This window comes from Sipha flava, unplaced genomic scaffold (genome assembly GCF_003268045.1).
Source record: "Sipha flava isolate LNK unplaced genomic scaffold, YSA_version1 361_pilon_pilon, whole genome shotgun sequence".
NCBI classification, from domain to species: domain Eukaryota; kingdom Metazoa; phylum Arthropoda; class Insecta; order Hemiptera; family Aphididae; genus Sipha; species Sipha flava.
The window spans coordinates 454,795-479,555 of record NW_020273062.1 but is presented as its reverse complement, the minus strand read 5'-3'; the positions used below and the strand labels follow the sequence as shown (position 1 = coordinate 479,555).

At 28.4% G+C, this 24,761-nt stretch overlaps 2 protein-coding genes across 4 annotated transcripts in view; both read left to right on the top strand.

Annotated features, from left to right (window-relative positions):
- Positions 1 to 7,825: 7,825 nt before the first annotated feature.
- Positions 7,826 to 24,761, top strand: part of LOC112687808 — a 27,205-nt gene continuing 10,269 nt past the window's right edge. Inside the window, exons 1-2 of the mRNA XM_025560761.1 lie at positions 7,826 to 8,343; positions 18,777 to 18,905. Coding sequence (XP_025416546.1) covers positions 18,839 to 18,905 — 67 coding nt within the window. The 5' untranslated portion in view covers positions 7,826 to 8,343; positions 18,777 to 18,838. The remainder of the gene's footprint in view (positions 8,344 to 18,776; positions 18,906 to 24,761) is intronic.
- LOC112687809 (autophagy-related protein 101) lies at positions 8,355 to 14,922 on the top strand. Of its 3 annotated transcripts, none has more exons than XM_025560764.1 (2): positions 8,355 to 8,669; positions 14,061 to 14,922. In XM_025560764.1, the coding sequence occupies exon 2, from the start codon at positions 14,133 to 14,135 to the stop codon at positions 14,787 to 14,789; it is 657 nt and encodes a 218-aa protein (XP_025416549.1). In that variant the 5' UTR covers positions 8,355 to 8,669; positions 14,061 to 14,132; the 3' UTR covers positions 14,790 to 14,922. The 3 variants fall into 3 exon arrangements, with proteins under 3 accessions (XP_025416549.1, XP_025416547.1, XP_025416548.1); XM_025560762.1 differs by lacking the exon at positions 8,355 to 8,669 and adding an exon at positions 9,830 to 10,602; XM_025560763.1 differs by lacking the exon at positions 8,355 to 8,669 and adding an exon at positions 11,956 to 12,095.

Sequence of the window (24,761 nt, the reverse complement as noted above, 5' to 3'; positions counted from 1 at the left end):
TTTAGACAATTATCGTCATCCTTTTCTGTTTTTTGTTAAAAATCGAGGCAATAAATACTAAAATTGTAAACAAATCGATCAGTTGTTTGAGTGTCTATTCTATTTATTGAACTATATGATAACATTCAAATAAAATGGGATTAAAGTTCGTACGTGCATAGTGCATGATCTATTGTCAGTTATTAACGTTATTTTAATCATAGACAAGAATATTTCTGCAATAACTTTGTGAGTGCTATTTCACGCTTTTATCAAGTATAAGATATATCTGGATTAAAAAGAAAATGTATGGGGGTACCAAAAAACTTCGAATAATAGATAACAAAAGAAAAAAAATTTGAAATTTGAAATAGGTTCTCTTGACAATTATGAAACGAAAAAATTATTAACATCAGAAACCTTAATAAATTAAACAATAGAAAATAATTTAAATATTAATTTGGAAACATGTTGTGCCTCTGATAAGTATTTAATCTTGTAAATAATAGTAACATGTAATTTTAATTATTGTTATTGAACATTTTTACATTTTGTAGATTTAATTGTTAAAAACCTTGGTACTAGTTGTACTAGTACTCAAAATGAGTTTGGATTGACCAAGTGGTTCATATATAAAATAATATTATTAGTGTTGATAAGTATAAAGTTGATCCAAGTTCATTTATAAAAGGTAAATAATTGGATACTAATTAAAAAAAATGTGGTGTGTGTACAAGTTAATTATGAATAATTTTGGTCTTTATTTCTTAATACAAAATTGTAAATAAATTATAACGAATATGAAAATATGTTGCATGTCTTTGTTCACTAACATTATTGGTTTTAACAAATAATTTTTAATGTTTATTCTTGTGTTAAATGTTTTTGTTATACATTCTTCAGATGCTCAAAATTGTCTAAAACTAAAAATATGTTTTATTTACTTGTGATTTCAATGTTGATCAGATTATAAATATTTTCTTAATTTTTATATTATACTATATTGTTTGCATATATATTTGTTTATTATGCTTTGTAAAACAATTTTGAATTTAACAAAAATTAATAATATATTTCAGTGTAATTAACTACCTATATTTTTTATTATGTTAATTCAATAGCCTTATATTATTGTTATAATTCGTGAGATAGTTTACATTAAAATAATAAATATAGTAGGTAATAGATTTTTTGAAAATATTATAATTAAGTAAACTAACAATATTTTTTCGGTTGTTATTAATAAAATTATAAAATGTTATTATTAATATCATTAGGTTGTAGAAATGATGAAATAAACTACAACAAGTGGAAGAAAAATATTGTTTTATAGCAATTAAAGATCTCAAATGAATTTCAAGAATTTTTTGTGATGAATCCCCTGATCAAAATATGGATAAAATTATAAACTTCAGACAGTTTTTTAATGATTAAAATCCAAAATGGTACCAAAAATTCCAAGAATTAAAAATGCCATTTTTTAGCGATGATAATACCTGTAATGACCTGATATATGACCCTCAATACCAAATTAAATATCTAAAATTGATGAATATAAAATATACATTTACCAGTATTGAAACTATGTTATAAATCTATTTTACAATGCCATGTACAAATTATAGCAGCGAAAAATCATTAAAACGTGTAAAAAATCGATTGAAAACATGTTTATCTCAAGATAGGTTTGATAATCAGACTCTGTAGAACACGAATAATAAAACAATTATCATATGATGACACATTGATTTGTTATCGAAAGACCCTAAAAAAAAAAAAAAACAATGTAATTATATAAAATAAAATATACATTTTTGAATAAGATAATTAATTATTTTGTATGAGACCTCTTTTTATTTAAGTACCTGGTCCCAAAATTTGTAAATCAGGCTCAGGGCTTGATAATATTTTAGAAATTAAAAGTATAGTATTACGATATTTTAATCGACAGAATTGGGGAACCTAGTGAAGTTATGAAAAAAAAACCTAATTATGTAAAAAAGGAATTACTTATAGAGTTAATTTTTATATATAGGTATTATATTAAAATGTGTACACTGTATCTATAAAAAAAAATTCTTATATACATGTATTATGTGTAATTTTATACATCTACATAAAATGTTGAAAATATTTTTTAAATAATACAGGTTTTTTATCATTATTATTATTTTTGGATTCTTATGAATAGGATTCGGAAGTTGTTGCATTTGCATGTTTTTTTTGCACCATTGGATTTATTGCTCAGTTAGAAATTTATTCCAAGACACTACGAAAAACATATCAAAAGTTTTAAGTGCATATTTTTGCATACTTAGTGATTTTTAGATTTTAGAGCATATTTTATGATTTTTGAAGTATCAGTATGAAAATTCAAAAAATAAAAAAATAAATACATTCATATTGAGAGAACTTTTTTTGATATTCTTGTATCGTATTTTTGAAATTTCCATTTAACATTAAAAATAATGTTTTCCCCTATTGGTTAATATAATATATATTCATATATATATATATATATATATATATTTATAAATTATAACTACAGCTAGCTTTATCTAAAATAAAGTATTATACAAATATCAAATAGGAACAGCTGCTATCGAAATACAATGATTTTCTTTAAATACTTTTCTAGGAAAATACCTCAATGATTATTAAACACTCTAGAAGTTCCTTTTTTTTTTATTCAAAAAACATTTTTAATGCTATTTTATTAATATTATTATTATTTTAAATTATGATTAAAAATTAAAAATCAGATTTATTTTTATGACTTTGCTTTTTCTATATTTATAATGTTATAACATATTTGTGGAAATGAAAATTTTGTGTACTATTTTGTGTATATTTTTAGTGCATATTTCCATATTTTTAAGCGCATTTAGTTCTGAGCCCTACTTATGACCAAATCGTTGGTCCCTTGTTAATTTCCCGTTTGTCCCCTGTTAAAAAAAAATTCCCGGTCTGAAATATTAACCCAGTCCGTCCTTGTTTTAAAGTAATACAAATAGTTATTAAAGTTATTAGTAATTATTACTTTGTATATTATGTTTTTATACATGTTTTATGTTTTATATAGGTATCTCAAATTTGTACAAAAATTCAACTTTCCATTAGGAAGGGGAGGCGCAAATACATTAATTCTCTAGGGGCGCCACCAGACCTCAATACGGACCCGGTCAAAATATATTAAGTAAACTCTTTACAATAGGATTTTTCTAACAGGTTAGCGAATTCAGGTGCATAGCTAGGAATTTCCAAGTGAGGTGTTACGATAAATAACAGCCTTAATTGAAAAATAAACCATGAATATTATTATGAAAAAATATACCTACCATATTTGTCTACAATACTATTTATATTTTGAAAAGTGATTTATAATATTTAATTATTACATTCATCTTAATCGATGACTTGTAATACTTCAAGTATTACATTTTCTATTGACACTAATATATCACAATATAAATGTTTGGTTAAAAAAAAAAAATAATAATAAAATTGTAAAAGTAAAATGTTAAACAGGTAGATAAAAAAAAAAGAACCTTCCAATAATTAGACTAAAAATGGTAAAATATACTTATAAATGGTTAATTTTTATACTGAACCTTTACTCAGATTCATTCAATATGATGGTTTAAGTTTAGGGATTTCAAAATCTGGTAACCCTACCTATTACTATTATCCAGTCCAAGGACCGAAAAGAGGAAGAACGAACTTCCCCTACCATTTAAATAATAAATTTATATATTTATACAATAAAAACTCTGTATTTCTATACATAATGAATAATAAGTATTTAAATGTAAATTAACATGAACACATTTGGGGCTGCTAATTTCAAAAATAGGGGTGCTAAGTACACTCAAGCCCCCCCTCAAATTGCGCCAATGAATGAATCTAAAATTTTTACATTTTAAATAATTTACAGATAATACTATAGTTATTAAGATATTGAGTTAGGAAATGCCGCCCCAGGCTATGCCTATGTTGCCTGTGTCTTACGCCGGGCCTGCTTATTGGGAAATGTGACACACACACACACACATATATATATATATATATACACTAGCTGACCCGATGATTTTCATTTGGTCCAAAAAAGCTAAAGAAAATACTAAACTCAGTGTATGGTTACAAGACGGGGCAACTTGTTATACTTCAAGAGAAACAATCCCTCTGCTGCGTGATAAGTTCTCGGACAGATTAATTTCATTGCGTGGCCAAAGCTAAAAAGCTACCCCCCTCGATCCTCGATCTTGCGATTTTTTTTTATAGGGATACACTAAGTCACGAGTTTACCAGAACAAAGTTCGAAATGTTTTGAAACTTAGGAAAGAAATTTGTCGTTTCCTCAACGAACTTGATGGGGCAATGTGTTATCCAGTGATGATAAATGTTATGGAAAGAATAATCGCTTGTAGGACTAGTTAGGAGGGTCATATGCCTGATATTGTTTTTCACTGTTAAACCTAAACTTCTCCTGAAGAGAATGATATATTTGTTATGTTTTTTTAAAAGAAATAAATTTAATTTATAGCAGATTTAAATCCTGCGTTTTTTTTTTTTTTTTTGAGACACCCAATATCTTTTCTTAATCCTTGAAAAAAAAAATTTTCAGTTGCATTACCTGTATAATTAAAAAATGTTTATGTTAAATATTAAATTTTTGCAGATATGTACCTACCTACTTCTAATTTCCATCCAATTTATATTATTACGTAACGAATTTAAATAGTATAATTAATATAATTTTCATAGTAATTTATGTGTTGTGTACGGTATATACCAGTGGACACTCGAACAATTACAGAAACAGTAATTAAGTAATTTTTCTGAAATATATATAATTGTCGCATTACAGATAATTTATAATGTAACTATTTTACACATATTTATATTCGTAGGTACCAATTTATTATTTTAATTTTAAAATATTACTTTTCATACGATTAAAGAATACGTACAAAAAATATACTGTATAATTGAACTTGATTATTTAATAAACATTCTGATGGTTAGTATGTTCTAAGATTACATTTTGAATACAAATCGATATTTAATTTTAAAACGGTAAAGATGTGACTGGCAGGTAAACATTGAATTTAATATGTATAAGTCGTAATCATATCGATAAAACGTACAAGGTTAAGTCAAATAAGTGCATTTAATATTATATAAGAATTTATAATTGAATAATAACAACAAAAATAATATGTAATGCATAAAACGAACAAGTGTAAATAATCTCCGTTCACCACGTATTTATGCAATGTTACATCGATAATACTCGTATTTAGCGTTGGGAATATCACATAAAATAACTGAGGTCAACTGGTAAAACTGCGCATAAAAACTACTGATTCAGTGTTCATAAGTCATGATCGTTTACAATCTATCCTTCGCTTCGCATCGATGTAGCAGTGCCCATAAATCAACAGCTCTTGGAGCAAGCATACGGGGGGGGGGAGCTCCTCTAGATCTGTCGCTGAGTATGAATAATAAGAGTAACTGATTTTTATCTTAACATTATTCGTAAATTCGATTTTAAATCGCTTTTATTCAAAATATCCTTTCCTGAAATGGCATTAGGTTAGGGTTACGGACAACGGTATATATTTGGTATATACTGTTAATTTCCCGTAACCCATTGAGGGCTTATGAAGGCGAATCAGTTGAAAGCTCGCCCGTTGAAAATCTGTTTACTTGTTCAGATCTTGGGCGATATAGTTACAACAAGCGTCATTGGATTGTTAATTACCTACTCAGTTGAAACTAAAAATATAACCATGAGCATATTGTTATGCGCCACAAGAGTACTGACTAATCTTCGTATCAATAGATTTTGTGTACATTTTATAGGCATGTCTAGTAATGGGCAAATACCCGATAAATATGATTTCAGGTAAATACCGGGTATTTACCCCAATAAATTGGATAAATTTATTTTTAATGCTAAAACCAACCCATGGATATCACAATACTTTTTTATCATTGTTTCCTCATTTTTTCATGTTTTTCCAAGACTGATGATTTAGAGTACATAAATTATATTTATGAAGTTTTTGTCAATTTTATTCACTTTGAAACCAATAACACTTATAATGGGAGGCAGATAAATCTTAGAATTTAAAAACTAACCAAAACGCTTAAAATCTTGAAATGAAATTGATTTAATAAAAATGATTATGTTTGACAATAATAAAAATGTTTACCAAATGTTTGATAGATAAATATTATAGTGGGTAAATATCTGATAAATACACAAAATATTTACCTACCCGTCGGGTGTTTTTACCCACGGCACATCGGTATGTACGTCCCTTACTCTAACGCAGTGGTTCCCAAACTGTGCACCGCGGTGCTCTAGGGGCACCACGACAACATTATAAGGGCACCGCGGTCTACCGTTCATAACAAATAGTTTAAAATGTATAAGATTGATTTTTCCTTATTGTTTTCATAAAAACTTTATAGCAAATAATGTAAAATTGTCTATCGTATTATATAATCGGATATTCTCATTTTAACTTTATAATGTTTTTGCATAATATTTATAGTCATAATAACAATTATTTTTACTTATCTATTTTTTAAGTTTAAAAGTGTATTAATTTATAACTAAGTTAAATTTTATTAAAATTAATAAAATCGGTTATCAATAATTTTTTTTTTTTTTGTTCTTTAACGTTATTCAGAGCCAGGGCACCGTGGCTTGATTGGATCCAAAAAAAAAAGCACCGCAGAAAAAAATGTTTGGGAACCGCTGCTCTAACGTATTGTTGTGTCTTTTAAAAATGTCTAAATTATTTTCATTTACCTCTTAGTCTAATAGAGCATAACTGCTCCGAGCAGCTCGGATCAGCTCGGAGCTGTTTGGACATCATTAGAACACGTGTAAAATAAATAACGCGTGCACACTAATCAGTCAACATCAACATACAACAAGACAAAACAAAAAATGTTCGATCTTGATCCGTCCGGTTCTATTTTTGCTTCGAGCAAAATACGAAAACCAAAGTCATTTGTTTATTTTACGATTAGTCAGTGGCGAAGCAAGAGTATGGCGAACTGTGGCTACGCCAGGGGCGCGAATCGCAAAGGAGCGCAAAATTGTGCAAAAGTCGTATTTCTTATGCTATAATCAAATCGAAATACGTAAATGTTGTCTATTTGTACACATTACGTGCAAGGGCGAAATATTTGAGTTTTTTTTTTTTTAACTACTTTCATTATTTAATAAAAAGTGCCACATAAGCGGCACAACGACGTCGTCTTTGTCAGAACTCATCTTGACGACTGGTGTTTAATAACAAAAATTAATCCAGAATTATTGTGTCTTGTTCTGTTATATTTTGTCAGTGTGAATGGAATTTATTCCGAGCTGTTTGGAACAAAATGTTCCGCAAAGCTCGGAACAATTTTGCTCTTTAGGTGTGCGCCTAGCCTTAGAGTTAATTTCGGCCACTTCGTTTGACATCAATGCCAGCCGTCTGAATTTACGACTCGAGCGACTTACAGTTTACTAACGATGATCATATCAAATTATTAATCTAAAACAGCGTTCAATCGCGTTTGAAATTCTTATTATTTTTCATTTTTTCATAATTTTCAAATATTCGACCAACATCGAATGCCATTTTCAGTCGGGTTTAGAACTCGTAACATCGCTATTTCGTTTTCACAACAGAATTCCGTTTCGATCACAATTTAAGATAATGATTCCGATTTTATCTATTTCGTAACGGTACCGTTGTCGACAGTGGTGCCAGTCATGGCATATTAACGTAGATGTCGGGTTGGCGGCACCGTGACCATTGTGCGGAATCCACGCACCGATCTCTTTTGTTTCCTGGTCGCTCGTCGACAACCCGACGGCCGTCGCCTCTCGTTTCCCCGTCACCACTGTGTGTCTGATTACTGTGTCCCGCTATTCGTTTGTGGCGTGCTGACTTCGCTTGTCGTCGCCGTAATCCCGTGTCCGTTGCAAAGGTGACAGGAATAATCGCCGCCGTTTGTCCACGGCCCGCCCCTTCCACCAGCGATCACCACCGGACACCGTCGCGTTACGAGTAGTCCCTTGGTCGACCGATAGCGGTACGTCGTACGCGAGTACAACACGGTCGGTTGTAACTACGCCACGTCCGTTCCGTCGAAGTGTGGTGCTCCACTAGTCCCCGGCCCTACTGGCTGCACATCCGTTCGCCGACGCATGAGAATACGTATCGGCAGAGACAGTTCCGAGCAGATAGATTCACGTCCCGGCCCACTGTTATTGTTGTTATGTTCCACGACTGCGCGCCGTCTCGGTGGGACTGCAGGCCTAGAACAGTTAGCGTCTGACACGAACCCTCCGTGCACGTAAGTGTTGTCTCGTTAATAGCCCAAATTTGTTATCGCCCCGTTATAGTTCCCCGTAAAGTGAAGACGGACTCTTATTCGTTTTCGTTACTTCGCTGCCGCTACTACGACTTTCGTGTTTCCGGCACACGGTAGCCGACTTTTTTCGCCTTTGACGAAAAGACTAGAAAATCCATCCGAATACGGTGGTTCTAATATTTTAACAACAACACGGTTCGTATTCAAACGTGATCTGTGTTAATAAAAACAACAACGACGTTGTGCGACGGACATTATTATGTACAGTCTTGTGGCATGCGCGTGTCCGGATACCACAGTTGTTCGAGGTACGTACGGTTTACGCGCTTGCGGATCGGGGAAAACGATGAGTTCAATCGCAGTACGGCGTGTGCGACTTAATAAAAAAAGAAAAAAAAAAGCGCAAGCGTGAATCGTCAAATTACGTGCTGAATACGACCTTGGGTTTTGGAATTCTTGCCGTTTTCCTATTAGTATTCGCACGTTTTATTGCGTACGCGCACACCGGCCATTCTTTGTGCGTGCGCCTCGGAAGAGGGAGAAGGCTTGCGACCGGAGTGCCGAGCCCCTCCTCTTTGGAAGGAGTAACACGCGGAGGAGAGGAAGCAGTAGGGCACATCGCTCCCCGAACCCGGTCGACTATTTCTCGTTCGTTCGTGTTATTATTCATCTTTTCGGGTCTTCACTAGTCGCACATTGACACTGGTTTTTGTCATCATCGGCCGACCATTGCTTCGTTGTTATTATTATTATAATTAAAATTACTACTATTACTATTACTACTATAATAAACGATCATTGTCGTTGAGCAACTACCCATCGTATGAATTCTCGTACATGAGTGGACTTAATAACACGCGCTGTCCGTGGTTGCATTCATTTTTTGACGGGTTTTTTGTTAACTACATTGTTGCGCACTTAATACCTTTCATATACGTCCATACTTATTGGCCATTGTTGAAGTTATAGTGGTTGAAGTATTCGTGATTTTACGTATTTTTCGTGTCCTAATATTAATAAATATAATTATATTTATTAAATTACATGTTCATATTATAGGGGAAGGGGAAGGGACAAGTGCGCCCGTTCCAACGGATGTCCAAGTATGAGCACCTCTGAACTCAACTGTGTTCTCTCAGTTTCTCACTATTGTACGCTGTGTATCAGATATGTTAGACCAATTTATATTTAATAGAAACTTTTATAAGAATTTTTCGGTATGTTGTGTGTGTATTTACTGCGCAAACGTACATTATTCCATTAGGAAAACAGTAAGCGATTATTGATGTAAAGAAACTTGAAATAATCCTATTGATTTTGCATATCAATACCATGACGTGTATATTTCATATATTTTATTAATTGTTTTAATTACTTTTATTAAAATAAATATTTAGATTACATTTTTTATATATAATTATTATTGATGCTTAATACATAGATGTATAGTATTATTAAAATAACGATGAGATGCAGATTTCGTTATACGTTTATTAGATTTTAATTTGGGTCACTCCGTCATTTTTTATACTGGGATCGCGTAATAAACGTTAGCGTGTTTAAACAAGATTTTGTAATGATAGTTGAAATCGACGGTTTAGTTGTTGCTAAGGACTTATGTAGTAATATGTAACTTGTACAGAATCGCGTGAAAAAAAGTAATCGTATATACGGGACAATACAAATCGGGTTCCATTGTGTGGTATATTCAACATACTCGTAACCCTGTTTCACTCCACTCGCCCTTTACATGTTGTGTATGTGTGCACGTGGCGATTTTTCTATCATTTTTGTTTTCCGATTAACCTGGTTCGTCTTTATACGCGTCGTTTTTGTGCGCCTACAATGATAATTATTGTTGTAACGACCGCTATTAACATATTAATTCTAAACTATGATTTCGTACGGTGTGTGTAAGGTGTATTTTATTATTTACAACCGCTGTGCGACGTCGACCGTCGTCCTACTATAAATAACCAAAATCTCCCGCTGTTGTTTCCGAACATTCCGCGGTTCTTCAGGGTTAGAGTACTACGAGTTATCACGACGGTGATTTGTATAGCAGTCGGTCGATTATTTCTGTTCCGTGTTTTACATCGCAATATTTTTACGTTTATTCGAGCTACATAATTCTGTCACCACTGTTGCCGTGGACTTCTGACAAGTAATTTTTTTAACATCAATTGGTTTTGAAACTAAAACGATGTATCAATGGTGAATTGCAGTGCAACCGTTTTCAAGGTACTTGAATAGACGTTCATAATTATAAAAAAAAAAAAAAAACATCCTCTTAGAATTCCTAAACTAGGAGTTAGTTCTGTTTTTTTATCAAACAGTCACGATACCAACACATGCATTTTAACAATAACAACAATAATAATAATAAGTACTAATGTCTATCTTTTTCTTTTAAATAGCTTAATTTATTTGAATAGTATGCGAGGCTGATATTTTTAGAACGTTCCATGTACATTTTTTATTTATCTTATCACAGTATTATTATTTGGTAATATTTTATTTCTATCTTTAAATATTATGAATTATAATAATATATGCCCAGACCATTGTGCAATGAGTTAATGATGTATATTGAACTCATAAGTTTACCTCTGAATATATTGCAGCAGTGTGTTTGGACATCTTTTTCAAAAAAATGTTTTTCTTATAGTATTGGTTATACCACTTAAACTTATATTATTAATAATTGTATGTCTTATCTATTTTGTTAGATATATTTTTTTTACTATCATTTAAATACTCATTATTTCTAAATCTTGATGCGTAGTAAATATTATTTTTAATTAATTTCAATTAAATACATTATTATTAAAAGTTAGTACCTAACTGTAAAACTAAAAGTTTTCCCCCTATTTACAATTAAAATAATAATAAGTTGACCATAATTTATTCACTATGTTGTACAATTTAAAATATTTCAATCACATTGCTTTATAGAAATCATTTGCTAAGAATATTTTCAAGAATCAAATTTTACAAAAATAATCTATATCATTTCTAAAAATATGTATCAACATTTATGATTTCTGCATGGTTACAATTTATTTACTAACAGAACATTCAAACTCAACTAAACTTTGGTTTTTTAAATAATTTAATACAATTTGATAGATGGAAAGGCTAAAGTACTAAAATGAGTATTATAGTAAATTATTATTTAAGGTATTTGTGTGGCAGATTTTAACTTTGGTATTATTTATAGTAAATAATATTATATCTGTATTATTATTGTTTCATTTATTGATTGATTAGGTGGATTATAATAACAATAAAATAAATATTATATTTAGAAAAGAATCTCATTTTTTTGGAATCAAAGTTTTACATCACTTTCATATAGTTAGTTAGCTATATACATATAGTTTGTAATAGAAATATTTAATTTGGCTTATTTTACTATTGGTTTTTATTATTATTAGTATTTAATTTTGAGGCTTCATTTTTTTTTTTTTTTGCATATTGGCATAAGTTGCTTGATTCTTTTTTAAGTTATTTTTCAATTTTTTTATTTTTATAATTTTATCTTAAGTTTTTATTTGTATTTTTTTTTTTTTTTAATATTTGATATTCATTTATTGTATTATATGTGTCATTATTTTATTAAGTAGCCAATATCAGGCTATCACCATTTATCAGTGAAATTGTGCGTGCACATTTTTTTTATTTAACTCAACACAAATTCAGAAACACAAAACCTGTGGATCCCGACATTTTAGGTTAGTACGGAACTTATATTATAAATTAATCTTTAAATAATGCTGTTATAATTTTAAAAAAAATTACATGTTAAATTTTAACTTGTATAATTAATTTGTCATGATCTTCAATTATCTAATTCTAAAAAACAATGTAAATTATATCCATTGGTTATTTATAGTAGTTTAGTTTTTTAATTAAATATAAATACAATTTAAAATAAAGTGAATGTATTTACTATTTAATAACTTAAATTAACTTATGTCTCATTAGTATATTTATATTTTGGTAAATTATTTCTATCTAATCATAGGTATATTTTAATATAAGTATTTTATTCATTTAAATATATAAATATTTACTATATTTATTTGTTTATGAAAATAATATTAAATTATATTATTTAAAAAACAATTTTGATTGACATTTGGTACAGTGTAGGTATTTTAATTATTGTGTCTAAAATTATAAATCAAAAAGCGTATTTAGATCCTAGAATTAAATACATCTGTTTTGTTTATTATTTCTTTAATTCTTTATCAAGAAATTTCGTTGAGTAATTTTGTGAGATAAAACCATACTAAAATTGAATTAATAATCTTGAATCATTTTTCATATTTAACACTTGAAATATTTTTAAATAAAAACCTAAATTATTGATTTTTATCAAAAGAAACAATTATACTGGACATAATTTAATTTTATTACCTTTTTTTTTTTGTTTTTTAGTTTTTGATTTATTAAGATAAATTATAATGAAATTGTATTAATGTAACTAACTTACAATTTTCTCATTTTTTTTCAATTAATGCTTATGATTAATAATTACATTTTTGTTTAATACTAATACTCATAGTTAAAGATAATGATGATATAATTTTTATAATTTGAAGTTTCGGAAAATTGTACAACTTTTAAAAATTGATAATCGACATTATTACTTATCATCTATTACATTACTATTTCTTAAGAAATAGGTTATGGTTAAAAAAAAATTGTATTTTCATTATAAATTTAAGTATCTACATATTGATATTATTTTGGTATATTGTTAACTTGTGAACTAAAAGTTATTGGTTTATGTAAGTATATATTTTTGTGGTTTAAAGCAAATAATAAAAATAATATTGAATTAAATGGAAAGGTACTTAGTTATTTATGATAAAAGGTTTATCAAAATAAAAATATATTTTTAAAATTTATAAATTAAATATTTTTAAAAATTTGATATTTTATTAACAAAAATAAATATTATAAAATAATATAAATGAATACCATAAACAAATATAACTTTAATATTTATATTGGTAATATATTAAGCATACATAGGGTTAATTAAGATTTTGGATCTGAAACAGTGAAAAAGGTTTTGAGTTAAGTGTTGATCAATGTGGACATTAGATTATTAATTTTTTATTAGACATATATTTTATAAATATATACAATGATTCAATCGCATGATGGTTTTTGTTATATAAGAAAATAGTATAGGAAAACGAGTTTTTATATTAATGCTTGTTATTTTATATTTTTATTAGTATTTGTTTGGTTTGAATTGTTAGGGTAATATAGTATAATTATTATAATTTTTGGAATACTTACAAAAATTGTTTCTTATTGTATATTAATTTGTTTAAGCAATATTTTTACAAAATGAGTTTCATTGTTTGTTGTTTGTAAAAATACCTCTCAATTAAATTATTTTTTTCAATACACGAGTAAGAATATTCTTTAACTTGATATTGATTATAAATTTACTTTATTTAATCTACATGAGTTTGATTTAATTAAATAATTCTATATAGGTGGTACCTACATATTTGATTTTAATAAATATAGTATTAGAAAAAAATGTTTAGATTAGAAATTTATTTTGAAAAGTTGTCTACTATTATTCTGTGTTTGACACATTTATTGTGCTTTATATATAAAATAATAGAATATCCAATTAGAATAATAATATTTATAAACATGTATTGTTACAGTTTTGTATGCAGTGTGTATGCTGTTTTTCTACAATTTGTGCACAAAAGAAATGATCACATCGCATCTACGAAATGAACGCACGTTCTCACTGTCTTGAGTTAAGCGTTGAAGGCTTTCAAGTAGATGAAGCTGTCTCCTGTCTATTTCATACTGTACTTCTACATCGGTCACTTGGAAAATTTTGTTTTGCCCCTGACGGTACATATACAATGGGTACTGTAGGTTTACAAGATGTTGATTGTGATTTCATTGACTTTACATATATATGTTGTTCATCACCACATTTAGACCGCAAACTGCGAAATGATATTTCAGAATTTTCTGAATGTCTTAGACGTGATAATCACACATTTGGACAAATCACATTAGAATTTTTTCAAAAAAAAAAAGCTAGATGGCCATTTCAATCTGAATGTATACCTTGGGAAGTGTGGAACGTGCGTGTGGATTTGTTGAAAATTTGTAATGAAACTAATAGACAAATATCGAAGGAAAAAATTAGTGATTCTTTAAGTGACAAAATAATTTACATAGCAGAAATAATGAACAGACATGAATATTTACCTAGTATACCACCTCAGTCGGAATTAGATTTAGTATTTGATACATCATTTGCTGATATTCAACCATACTTATTTAAGACAAATTATTTAACCAGTGGTGCAAGCAGCCCATCAGTTGGATCAGCTGTTCAAAAGCTTATACGAGATACATTGTCATTATCGTAACGATCATTTCTAGAATAAATGTTATTTTTCTGTTTCTACCAATCTACCTATTAGTGGTAACTTAAATTTAGTACAAAGTAGAGTATATAATATTAGAATTGTAAAATTGTAATACAATTAATGGAATATATTGGAGTTCATTATTTATATTTTTAATGAACAATATAAAATTTTTATTTTATTTTTATTAAAAAAAAGTTATTTTTTTTAAATTTTTATTACATATGTAAAAAAAAAAATCAATTGAAGTTGTTTGTTGAATGTTTATTTATATTTTTTTCATTTAGTCTTCATATTATAATCTCATAAGACATTTTCTAAAACATTTTTATTTTTTTCGTTAAAAATAATATTGAAACTATAAACCTGTTATTAAACATTAAGTATTCATTTATTTTCATTCTCTAGTTTGCTTTCTTTAACTTTCTTATCCTTTTATTATCTTTATTATGATAACATTCAAAATTAATATATAATCATAGTTTTAAAATATCCTAACATTTAAATGTGTTATAACCAAGACTGCAATTTCATTTTATTTTAATGTATTATATTGATAGTCAACGTCTAATATTTTTCGGCTGTTGTCTATCATTTAATTAATGGGTATCAGTCATTTTTTGGGCATCTACTTTAATTTTATTCCATATGTATATTTTAAAATTTTTTAGTTTAACTTGTTTAAATGTCCAAAAATTAATACTGAATGTAAATTGTTCATTTTATTTTTATGTTGCATGAACTGCCAATTATCAGCAATAATTGAAAGTGCTTTGTTGCATAAGGTATTAGAATTATATTTTAAAATTGCGGTTGTAAAATAATACAAAATATATGTGTGAATAATTCTGTTCTTTTTTTTTTTTATGGAAATCAGTTATTTTTATATAGAAAAACCTAATTATATAATCTGTAAGTTTCCATTTTTCTTAAATAGTTGTACCTATATATTTTTATCTTGTACATTTTTTTAATTGGTGATAATTTTATTAATTTTTTTTTTTAATTAATATTAATGTTAAATCTATTGTATGAGTAAAATGTAAGTTTATTTTACTGTTGATTAGCCTTATCAATAATTGAAATTATTTTAGTTACTTATATACATACAATTGCTAGTTATACTATATTTTTTCATAAGTGATCAATTCATTTTTATCTTAATGCAATGTAATTTCATTGCTTGTTTCAAAAAATGAAACCTGTAATTTTTTTTTTTTTTTTTTTAGTATTTGAATCACTGTATTATAGTTTTCATGATATTTAATATATTCTAATGTTATCGATTAATAGTGTTTATTGATTTATATGCCTCAAAATATTCAGAAAAATGTATTTTTGTTTTAAAATTGAATAATATTAATTTATACTAATTTTTAAGTATATCTCAATTATAATTTTCTTTCGTATTGTAATATTAATGAAGACTTTTTGAATGTGACTAATTGTGTTTCTTGTTTATATTTTTAAAAACATCAAATAATACATAATTATATATCAATTTTTAGAATATGCTTTAAGAGTCAAAATATTATTTATATATTAATTACGTTCTGATGATGAATACAAAATTTAATGTTTGGTGCAATGAACATTTTAATCGATATTACTGGATTCATTATTCTATTTTTAATTTCATATATTTTAAACATAAAATGTGTGTATATTGTTAGTCATGTAGAAAATTGTAGTAGCATTGAAATTTATTATGTTACCAAGATTTTGTTCAGTAATAATTTGGACTTGAAGATAAATTTTTAAATTGGTAATGTGTACTATTGTAGTACATGAATTATTATTAATTAATTCCTAAAATGTATAAGCAAATAGTTTGCAATGTCAGTATTTTAACTCAAATGATAATTGATATGAAAAGCGTTTTTTAAAAAATAATTAGCTTCTTCATTCATAAACATCTTTTAAAATATTTTTAAAACTATATTCTATGTTATGTAACTAACGCTTATCATATTATTTGGATTGATATTTGTTAGTCATGTGTATTAAATAGTTTTTTTTAATGTGTTTGTACTTGAGACTAATAGGCAAGTTTTATATCACTTCTTTTTAGTGTTAATAATAATTGTAAATACTAAAAAGATGTTATATATAATTTGCCTACGAATCTCTAGTAAGTATGTACACATTAAAAAACTATAAATAATTATAAGCGTTAACAGTTTTTTAATTATTCTTGTGGTATAATGATACAATAAACATATTTTCCTAGTTGGGTTTGCTTGTTGCGTGTAGTATCACCTAATGTTTTTTTGCTTTAAACATACTTTTTATTTTAAGTCACGGCCTTAAATCGATTCAGTAATGAAATTGTGATGTTTATCAGTGGCGTAGATAAGGGGAAGGTTTGGGGAATTCAAATCTCTCCCAATTTAAAACTCTCAATCAGTAAATAATTAATAATTGTAACCAGAAAAAAATTGTATGTATGTACTACTAATAGTGATGAGAATGAAATCCGGGTTCTTCGAAAATCTGTCAAATCCGCATTTCGGATTTTCGAATTTAAAATTCTGAGATTTGGGTTTATTATTGCAAATTTCTGTATTATAATCATATAACTTTCATTACACCACTTTTTAGTCGTTTATTTAATTCTCGGACAATATGATGGTGATCTGAATAAGATATCTTAATAATTGGTAAACACTAAGTCTTACGTACCATTATTATCGGAGATACAACTAATACCGACTAAATTTTATTTTATGATATCTGACTTATATATTTAATATTATACAAAAATTTGTATATGAGATTCTTATTTAGGATAGGTCAAAATATTATTTAATTTTGAGAATGTTTAATTATTTTGTATTTACTATAAATAGTTCTTGAAAAAAATACTGATTCAATGTTTTCAAATCCGAAATCCGGGTTTACAGTAAAATCCGGATTTCGGTTTTTGAATTTCAAAAATCCGTATTTTTAAACTTCAGCTAATCCGGATTTTTCCCATCACTAACTACTAACAACAAAAATATCTTTTTAGTTACAACGTTCACTGTCGTGGAAAATATATTTATTTTTTCACGTCAGCCCATTACTAATTCTTTAAAGTTGAAACCCCCTCCATTAATAATCTATACCTACGCCCCTGATATTTATCGAACAAAGAATAGTAAATTAAATGTTGTAGAAAAAGAAAAAATGTTTAGTGCTTGTGCATAATAATTAATTATAATAGTGACAATGCAAGTTATTCAAAGTCGAAAGTAGATAATTTACGAAAACGTGTCGTTAGTAATAAATTTACATTTGAGGGGCTAAACTATAAGGAAGTTATACGATTAATATATACTTTTACTTAATATTTATATTTCAATGGATGTCATATAGAATCATGTTTCGATTATTACTATACACTTATAGTGGACGTGTGCGCTATAAAACTAGTAATAATTCCATATTGCTCTTGTTGTTATAATTGCATGCGAACGACTTGGTTACGTTTACGTCCACGCAATAACAATATGTGTCGTAATCAGAACGAAAACAAATACAATAATATTATTATTAATTATTACTTGTATTATACGAATATTAAAAAATAAAAATTATGTACACCACCGGATGTAAAAATAATGATCCGTTTTCTGCTACCGTTACTCGGTTTAATAATGGAATGGCCGTAATTTTACTATAAAATGTCTACATATAAGACGTTTCTGTTGTTATTCGATCAAAATAATGGTAATTGCGTTGTAGCGCAATGTTCGTCGGACATGTTATATTGGACTCCTCGCATATTGAGTAGTTTTATCAATAATTACAATATGATTAAAATAAATACGTTTATAGTATGTATTCACCCAAGTTATTATTTTTTAATTATTACTTTTACTGAAAACGGCTGATGATGTAGAGGTGTGGTGATGCAATGCAATCAGTCGCGTTCAATCACAAATTATATTTCAACGAGTACCGTCGACAATTTAATACCGAATTGTTTTTTTTTTCGATTTACAGGATCTTTTTGTCGTCTTCGATCTGACTGTATACGCGTGGGTGCATACGTGTGATGTTCAAAGATGAGTTCGCCAAAAAGTAAACCCATCGCCTACCGTTCATATTCGACTAAAACCCAGTCTACCAAAGGTAATTGATAATAATTACTTGTAACATTGAAAACACCTACGGTTGAACCTTACTATTTACTGATATGTAAAAACAATTTTGTTTCTTTGTACCTGTTAATCTATATTATTCACAATCTTATGATGTGGTCAGAAATAATATAACGCTATTTTGTACACAGTCAGGGCGAAACTTTTAGGTCGGGTGAGATACTGGGATATGTAAATAGTAATGTTATATTGGTTTTTTTAAATTTGAAACCAATGTACCATTGCTCTCGATAAAACGATTCTGAGTGAAAGAGGTTGGAGATGATCAGTTCATACTTTTAAAAATAGGTAATCTATTGATGGACGATAGAAGAACCGAATTTCTGCAAAAGGTAGATTGAACTTTTAATGTTCTAAGTAAAAAATAAAAGTTTTATATAATTTTAACTATAAAAATGAAGTGGATTTTCATAATTTTAATAGTTTTTAAACGTTTATAAAATTTATTTGTGTATCACTAACTAAGTTCAATTTTTAATTAATCAGTAATAGATATGTAAGAGGTACTTTATATTACATTTTTAAGAATTTGTCAAACCAAAATTATTTTATCGACTTTTTCGAAAAACTTTGAAAATTTAAAAATTTCAATTTTGTCCAAAAAAATCTTGAAAATTATACCATATATAGTCAATGGTAATATAATAATTCAGTAAAAAATTTAAGTTTATAATAATTATTTTTTGAAATATGATGAAAATATAAATTTGATTTTGTCGTAAATCGGTACATCATAAACGTTGTTTTTATAACTATTCGTCAGTTTTTTGGAATAATTAAGAAAATTGTGAGAAAATTCGTAAAATAGCTCCCTTTAAAGTACCAACGAATCAACATATATTAGAAATCTTCTATGATTAGAACATGTGGATGATCAAAATCGTGCATACGGATACAAAAACTAAAAATTACACTTGGTAAAACCAGTACATTCCTTTTTTACACAGAATCTAAAAAATGTTATTTTTATATTTTATTAAGTAATAAAAGACATTTTTTCTTTTCGTGCGTACTATATTAGTCCCATTAATGATAAAATATTTGTAATTAGTGAAACTGAAACTGAAACTGACATTAAGGTTCAAATTAATATTTATTAAAATAGGAGAAGGAATATATTCTATCGTATCCTCTTCCCTATTGTGGAGGGGGGCATTTTGCCATTATTGAAAATTACAGGAGACATAAATATTATTTTGGATACGTGTTTATGTTGTACGTAATACTATGATCTAATAATAAAATTTAAGTAAATAACGTAAGCGTTATATAAATTTGACGATATTGGGTTGGCGACAGACGACAACCCGATTCGCCGACAACATTTATGAATCTACTAAATGTAAATAAAATTGGTTATTTTATGTTAAATGTTGTATCTCTATATCTTGTACATATAACGAAGAATTAAATCTATTTTGAGAATTTTTTTCCCTAAAAAATTGAACCTAATTAATAACTATGTATAGTTCATCCATAGATGATTTCAGTGGTGATAGGTGATGAGTCTATTAAATTTAATTGTAAATTAAAGTTTTGGCTGTGGTAATTTGCACCACCTACAAGTAGTAAATGTTACATATGTTTTTTGTGCGTCGTATCTTCTCACTATGTAATTTGCACCACACGTCCATATTAGACATACGTCTAATACGTCCCATATGTCTAATCAAAAGATACATACTTTAAATTTATTAATAAATGTCATCACGTTAATCCAACTTTATTCTACGAGGTGGGTGATTATGAGCTTTTGTATTACTTGACTTCTGCAATAATTTTGGGAGCGCTTATGATACTCATTAGACCCTTCTATTCAATGTAGTCGATAAATACAAACTATTGAACTCCCATAATTTTTGATCCCACTTAGAATTTATTTTGAACCACATCATACACAGCAGTATTATGTTATATTACATCCAGTGGCGTAGAAAGACTCGTTAGCGCTCTTGGAAAACTTAGAAAAAAAAATGCTTTTTTTAGCAATTCAAAATTTGATGCAATGATATTATTTTTCAACTTTTAATTTTACCAATTTTTTTAAGAATTTAATTTATATTTATTAGTTAATATTGCAGTGTAAATTTTAAATTTTAAAAATTTGCTTTACTTGTTCTAAGACTGGTTTCATCGATAATTTCTTTATTGGTATGAAATTCTCTATACAATTTTCCAAATTCCCTTGAACTATTTTCATAATTTCATCATTAAATTCACAAGTAGTCTGTACATTAAGACAAAATCTATAAATTTAAAAAAGTATAATTTTGAAAGTAGAATAAAATACGACTTCTGCATAGTATTGCGCCCCTTTGCAAATCGCACCTATACCTAACCTCACTGTCTAAAATGTACCCCTGTGTTAAAAAATTAAACACATATAAGCTTATATTTTTGTTATTAATGAAAAGTCTTACTTAATAAAAAACTTGCCTCGGAATCGTGGAGCTTCAGAAAGCAAGACTGGAAAAAGGAAAAATGGATTATCTTTTGGAATATGGAACGTTGGCACACTTTTTAAACCTGTAGCAGTACAATGCTTAGTTGAGGAGACAGAGAGATATGGACTGGAATTGGTAGCCCTACGAGAGATTAAATGGAATAGTGAAGGAACTCTAGATATTTAAAAAACAACTATATTCTACGGCGAATGTAATAAGCATCGTCAATTTGGCACGGGCTTCGCAGTACACAAAAACTTAGTATCTTCAGTAAGAGAATTCAAAAACATTAACCCAAGGATATCAGTGTTAACAACAGAAGCGCAATATTTCGAAATTACATTTATGAATGGGCATGCACCCACGGAAGAAAAAACTCAAGAGGAGAAGGATGAATTTTATGATAACTTGGAACACACGCTTAATGAAATCCTACGAAGTAGAATTAGGATAGTAGATTTTAATGCCAAGTTAGAAAATATTTAGAATATATATTTAGGTCAATGATTGGTAACCATAGCCTTCATGATGTAACCAATGAGAATGGACTCAGGCTCATAGATATTGCAAGTGGTGGAGGACTTGTTGTGAAAAGCACAATGTTTTCACATTAAAACATCTATAAGGGTACACGGAAGACACCGAATGGTAGATATGTCGATCAGATAGACCATGTTCTGATTAATACTAGGTTAAAAAATTGTATACAAAATGTCAAAACAGTCAGAAGAGCTTATTGTGATTCAGACCACTACCTAGTTAAAGGAAAACTCAAGAAACTGATATCTAGAAAAGGAACATTAGTGGAAAGATATGACGTGAATAAGTTAAAGGATACCAATATATGTGGAATTTTCAAGCAACAATTACATGAAACAATGAACAGTTTAAACATAAGTCAAGAAGAGACAATTGATACTAAATGGAATGTGGTTAAGGATGCTATAAAAACGGTCACAGACACAGTAATAGGCAAACAAAAGAGAACAAGGAAACCGTGGTTCAACAACTCCTGTAAAGAAGCATTTAATAGAAGGAAAGAAGCCAAGAATCAATTGCTCGACGACCCCACTTGTTCGCGCCAATATTGTTTTTTGTAAATTTTGTTCATGTCATCATTTTTGTGCGATGCATAGCGGTGCGCTGCGTATCCGCGGCCCTCGTCGGCGACTGTGATAAGTCTCCGTGCGCGAGGAGTGTCTAAACACAGGAATGCACCTTATGCATTCTGCTCATGCGCGTAATTTATTCACTACTATCATAATGTTAGGCTGTTATCAATATATTATATCAAATCACTATAATACGATAATATTATTATAATCATATGAGTTTCGAATCAAATTATTCAAAATTTAAACATACTACATACATATTTAACATTTTTTTTCGTGCTTCGATTATTTCAGTAAATAGATAGTTATTGCTTTTGATTTTTTTTTTTCAAATGTATCTGGTATGTATAATGATTTATTTATTGAAATGATCGAAGCATAAATAGAAATGTAAAATACGTATGTAGTATGTTTAAATTTTGAATAGTTTGATTCAAAACTTATATGATTATAATATAATTAACATATTATAATGATTTGATATAACATATTGATAACAGTCTAACATTATGATTGTGGTGAATAAATTACGCGCATGTGCAGAATGCATAAGGTGCATACCATCGCATGAAAATGTCGTTATTCCACGTTTTCAAATTTTATCAGTTATGTTTCGTGTAAGTTTCAAGCTTAGATCATATACAATGGATAGAATCATCACATATCACACATGTAGAATGAGTTGAATTAACATAACTAAAAGACCGGTGACATCTGCGCATGCTTATCAAATGTTAATCTGTTTTTCGGCTTAAAATTGAATTTAGGCATCACTAATTCTGAATTTACGAAACATTGTTATTGATCATCATTTTGACGTAGCAAATACAATATAATTAATTATATTATTATAATAATGCAATTAGAAACTTAACAATCACTTATACTTTATAGTTAATCGTTATCTTGTTCAATAATCAATTAATTAATATTTGCGCTAAAAATTAATGATAAGATGTCCTACTGTTGTTGGCTTCACAAATTATTTGTATGACCCATCCATTGTATATGATCTAAGGTTTCCAGTCATGCTCTCAGTGCCACAAAGTTCATTAATTTTCAGTTTTGTGTGGTGGCACTAAGGCATTTTATCTTTATTGTGGTGTCCGGCGGCCAGAGCCTTTGTGGTAAATATCGTCGGCACCCAGGGGCGTAGGTATAGATTATTAATGGGGGGGGGGTTAACTTGAAATTATTATAGTAATAGAAAAAAAACAAATATGGGTACATTAAAAAAATTATTTTTATATTATTATAGAATATTTTAAATGGGGGGTTGAACCCCCAATCCCCCCTTACCTACGCCACTGTTGGCACCGCCTCTCTCTCGTTTTTGTGTCTTTGTGGTGTGCACATCAAATTTTCATCGTCTCTACGTTTTTCGCCCTGTTTCTCAAGTTTGTCAAAACCACGTTTTCTTGTGAATCCTGTGAACAACTATCCGGTAAATATCGTTCGTGACAACAGTCACTATTTTTCTAATTTGTGTTCCCTAGTTCTAGATGGTCATTTTGTACCGGCAGTTTTGTGATTCGTCGTTTTGCATTTGTCGTTGTGCTGTGAATACCCACCGTGCAATATTTTGTTGCATTTACTTGTATGGGATGTTTCAAGCAACATTGTAACATTGGCTTTTTTGGTGAAATCATGTTGAAACAACGATTATGCATACGCTAATGACCAAAATAGACGATCCAGCTTTAGAGTAATTTTCAACGCATATGTAATGTATATTGAAACATTAATGTAACATCGCAATAACATAGCATTGATATTTTGAAAAACCTCCCAGGAACATTTCAGTGACATAACTATGATGTTGATTAAAATCGAAATAATTATATTGTAAAAAAAAGCAAAAATTATTGTGATTCTCTTATCACCTTAAAGAGAGAATCGAACTTTATATATAGCCCTACCTACAACCTAATAAGCCTCAATCGTACCGAGTTCGCCTAACCAATCCTATTATTTATAATGATTAAGAACATCGTATTTAGCCATTATATTTGCCTCAATTAGTCGTATATTTATATGTAAATATTCTAAACTTCTTATTCAGGTCTTATTATAAAATAACTATTTTGTAAATTATAAACTCCCATTGCTTAGTTAAAATATTCGACGAACAAATTACACAAGATAGGTATGTAATCTATTTTATAAAGAAAATAGTGATTGAGATCATAAGACTCAATTAAAAGGCAATGCATCTTTTCATAAATAACATACACTTTTCAAACTTATACCTACTTATTTAATTTACAA

What these genes read in the sequence shown, in the direction of transcription:
- LOC112687809 (XM_025560764.1), top strand. Translation starts at nt 14,133, where the DNA reads ATGAACGCACGTTCTCACTGTCTTGAGTTAAGCGTTGAAGGCTTTCAA.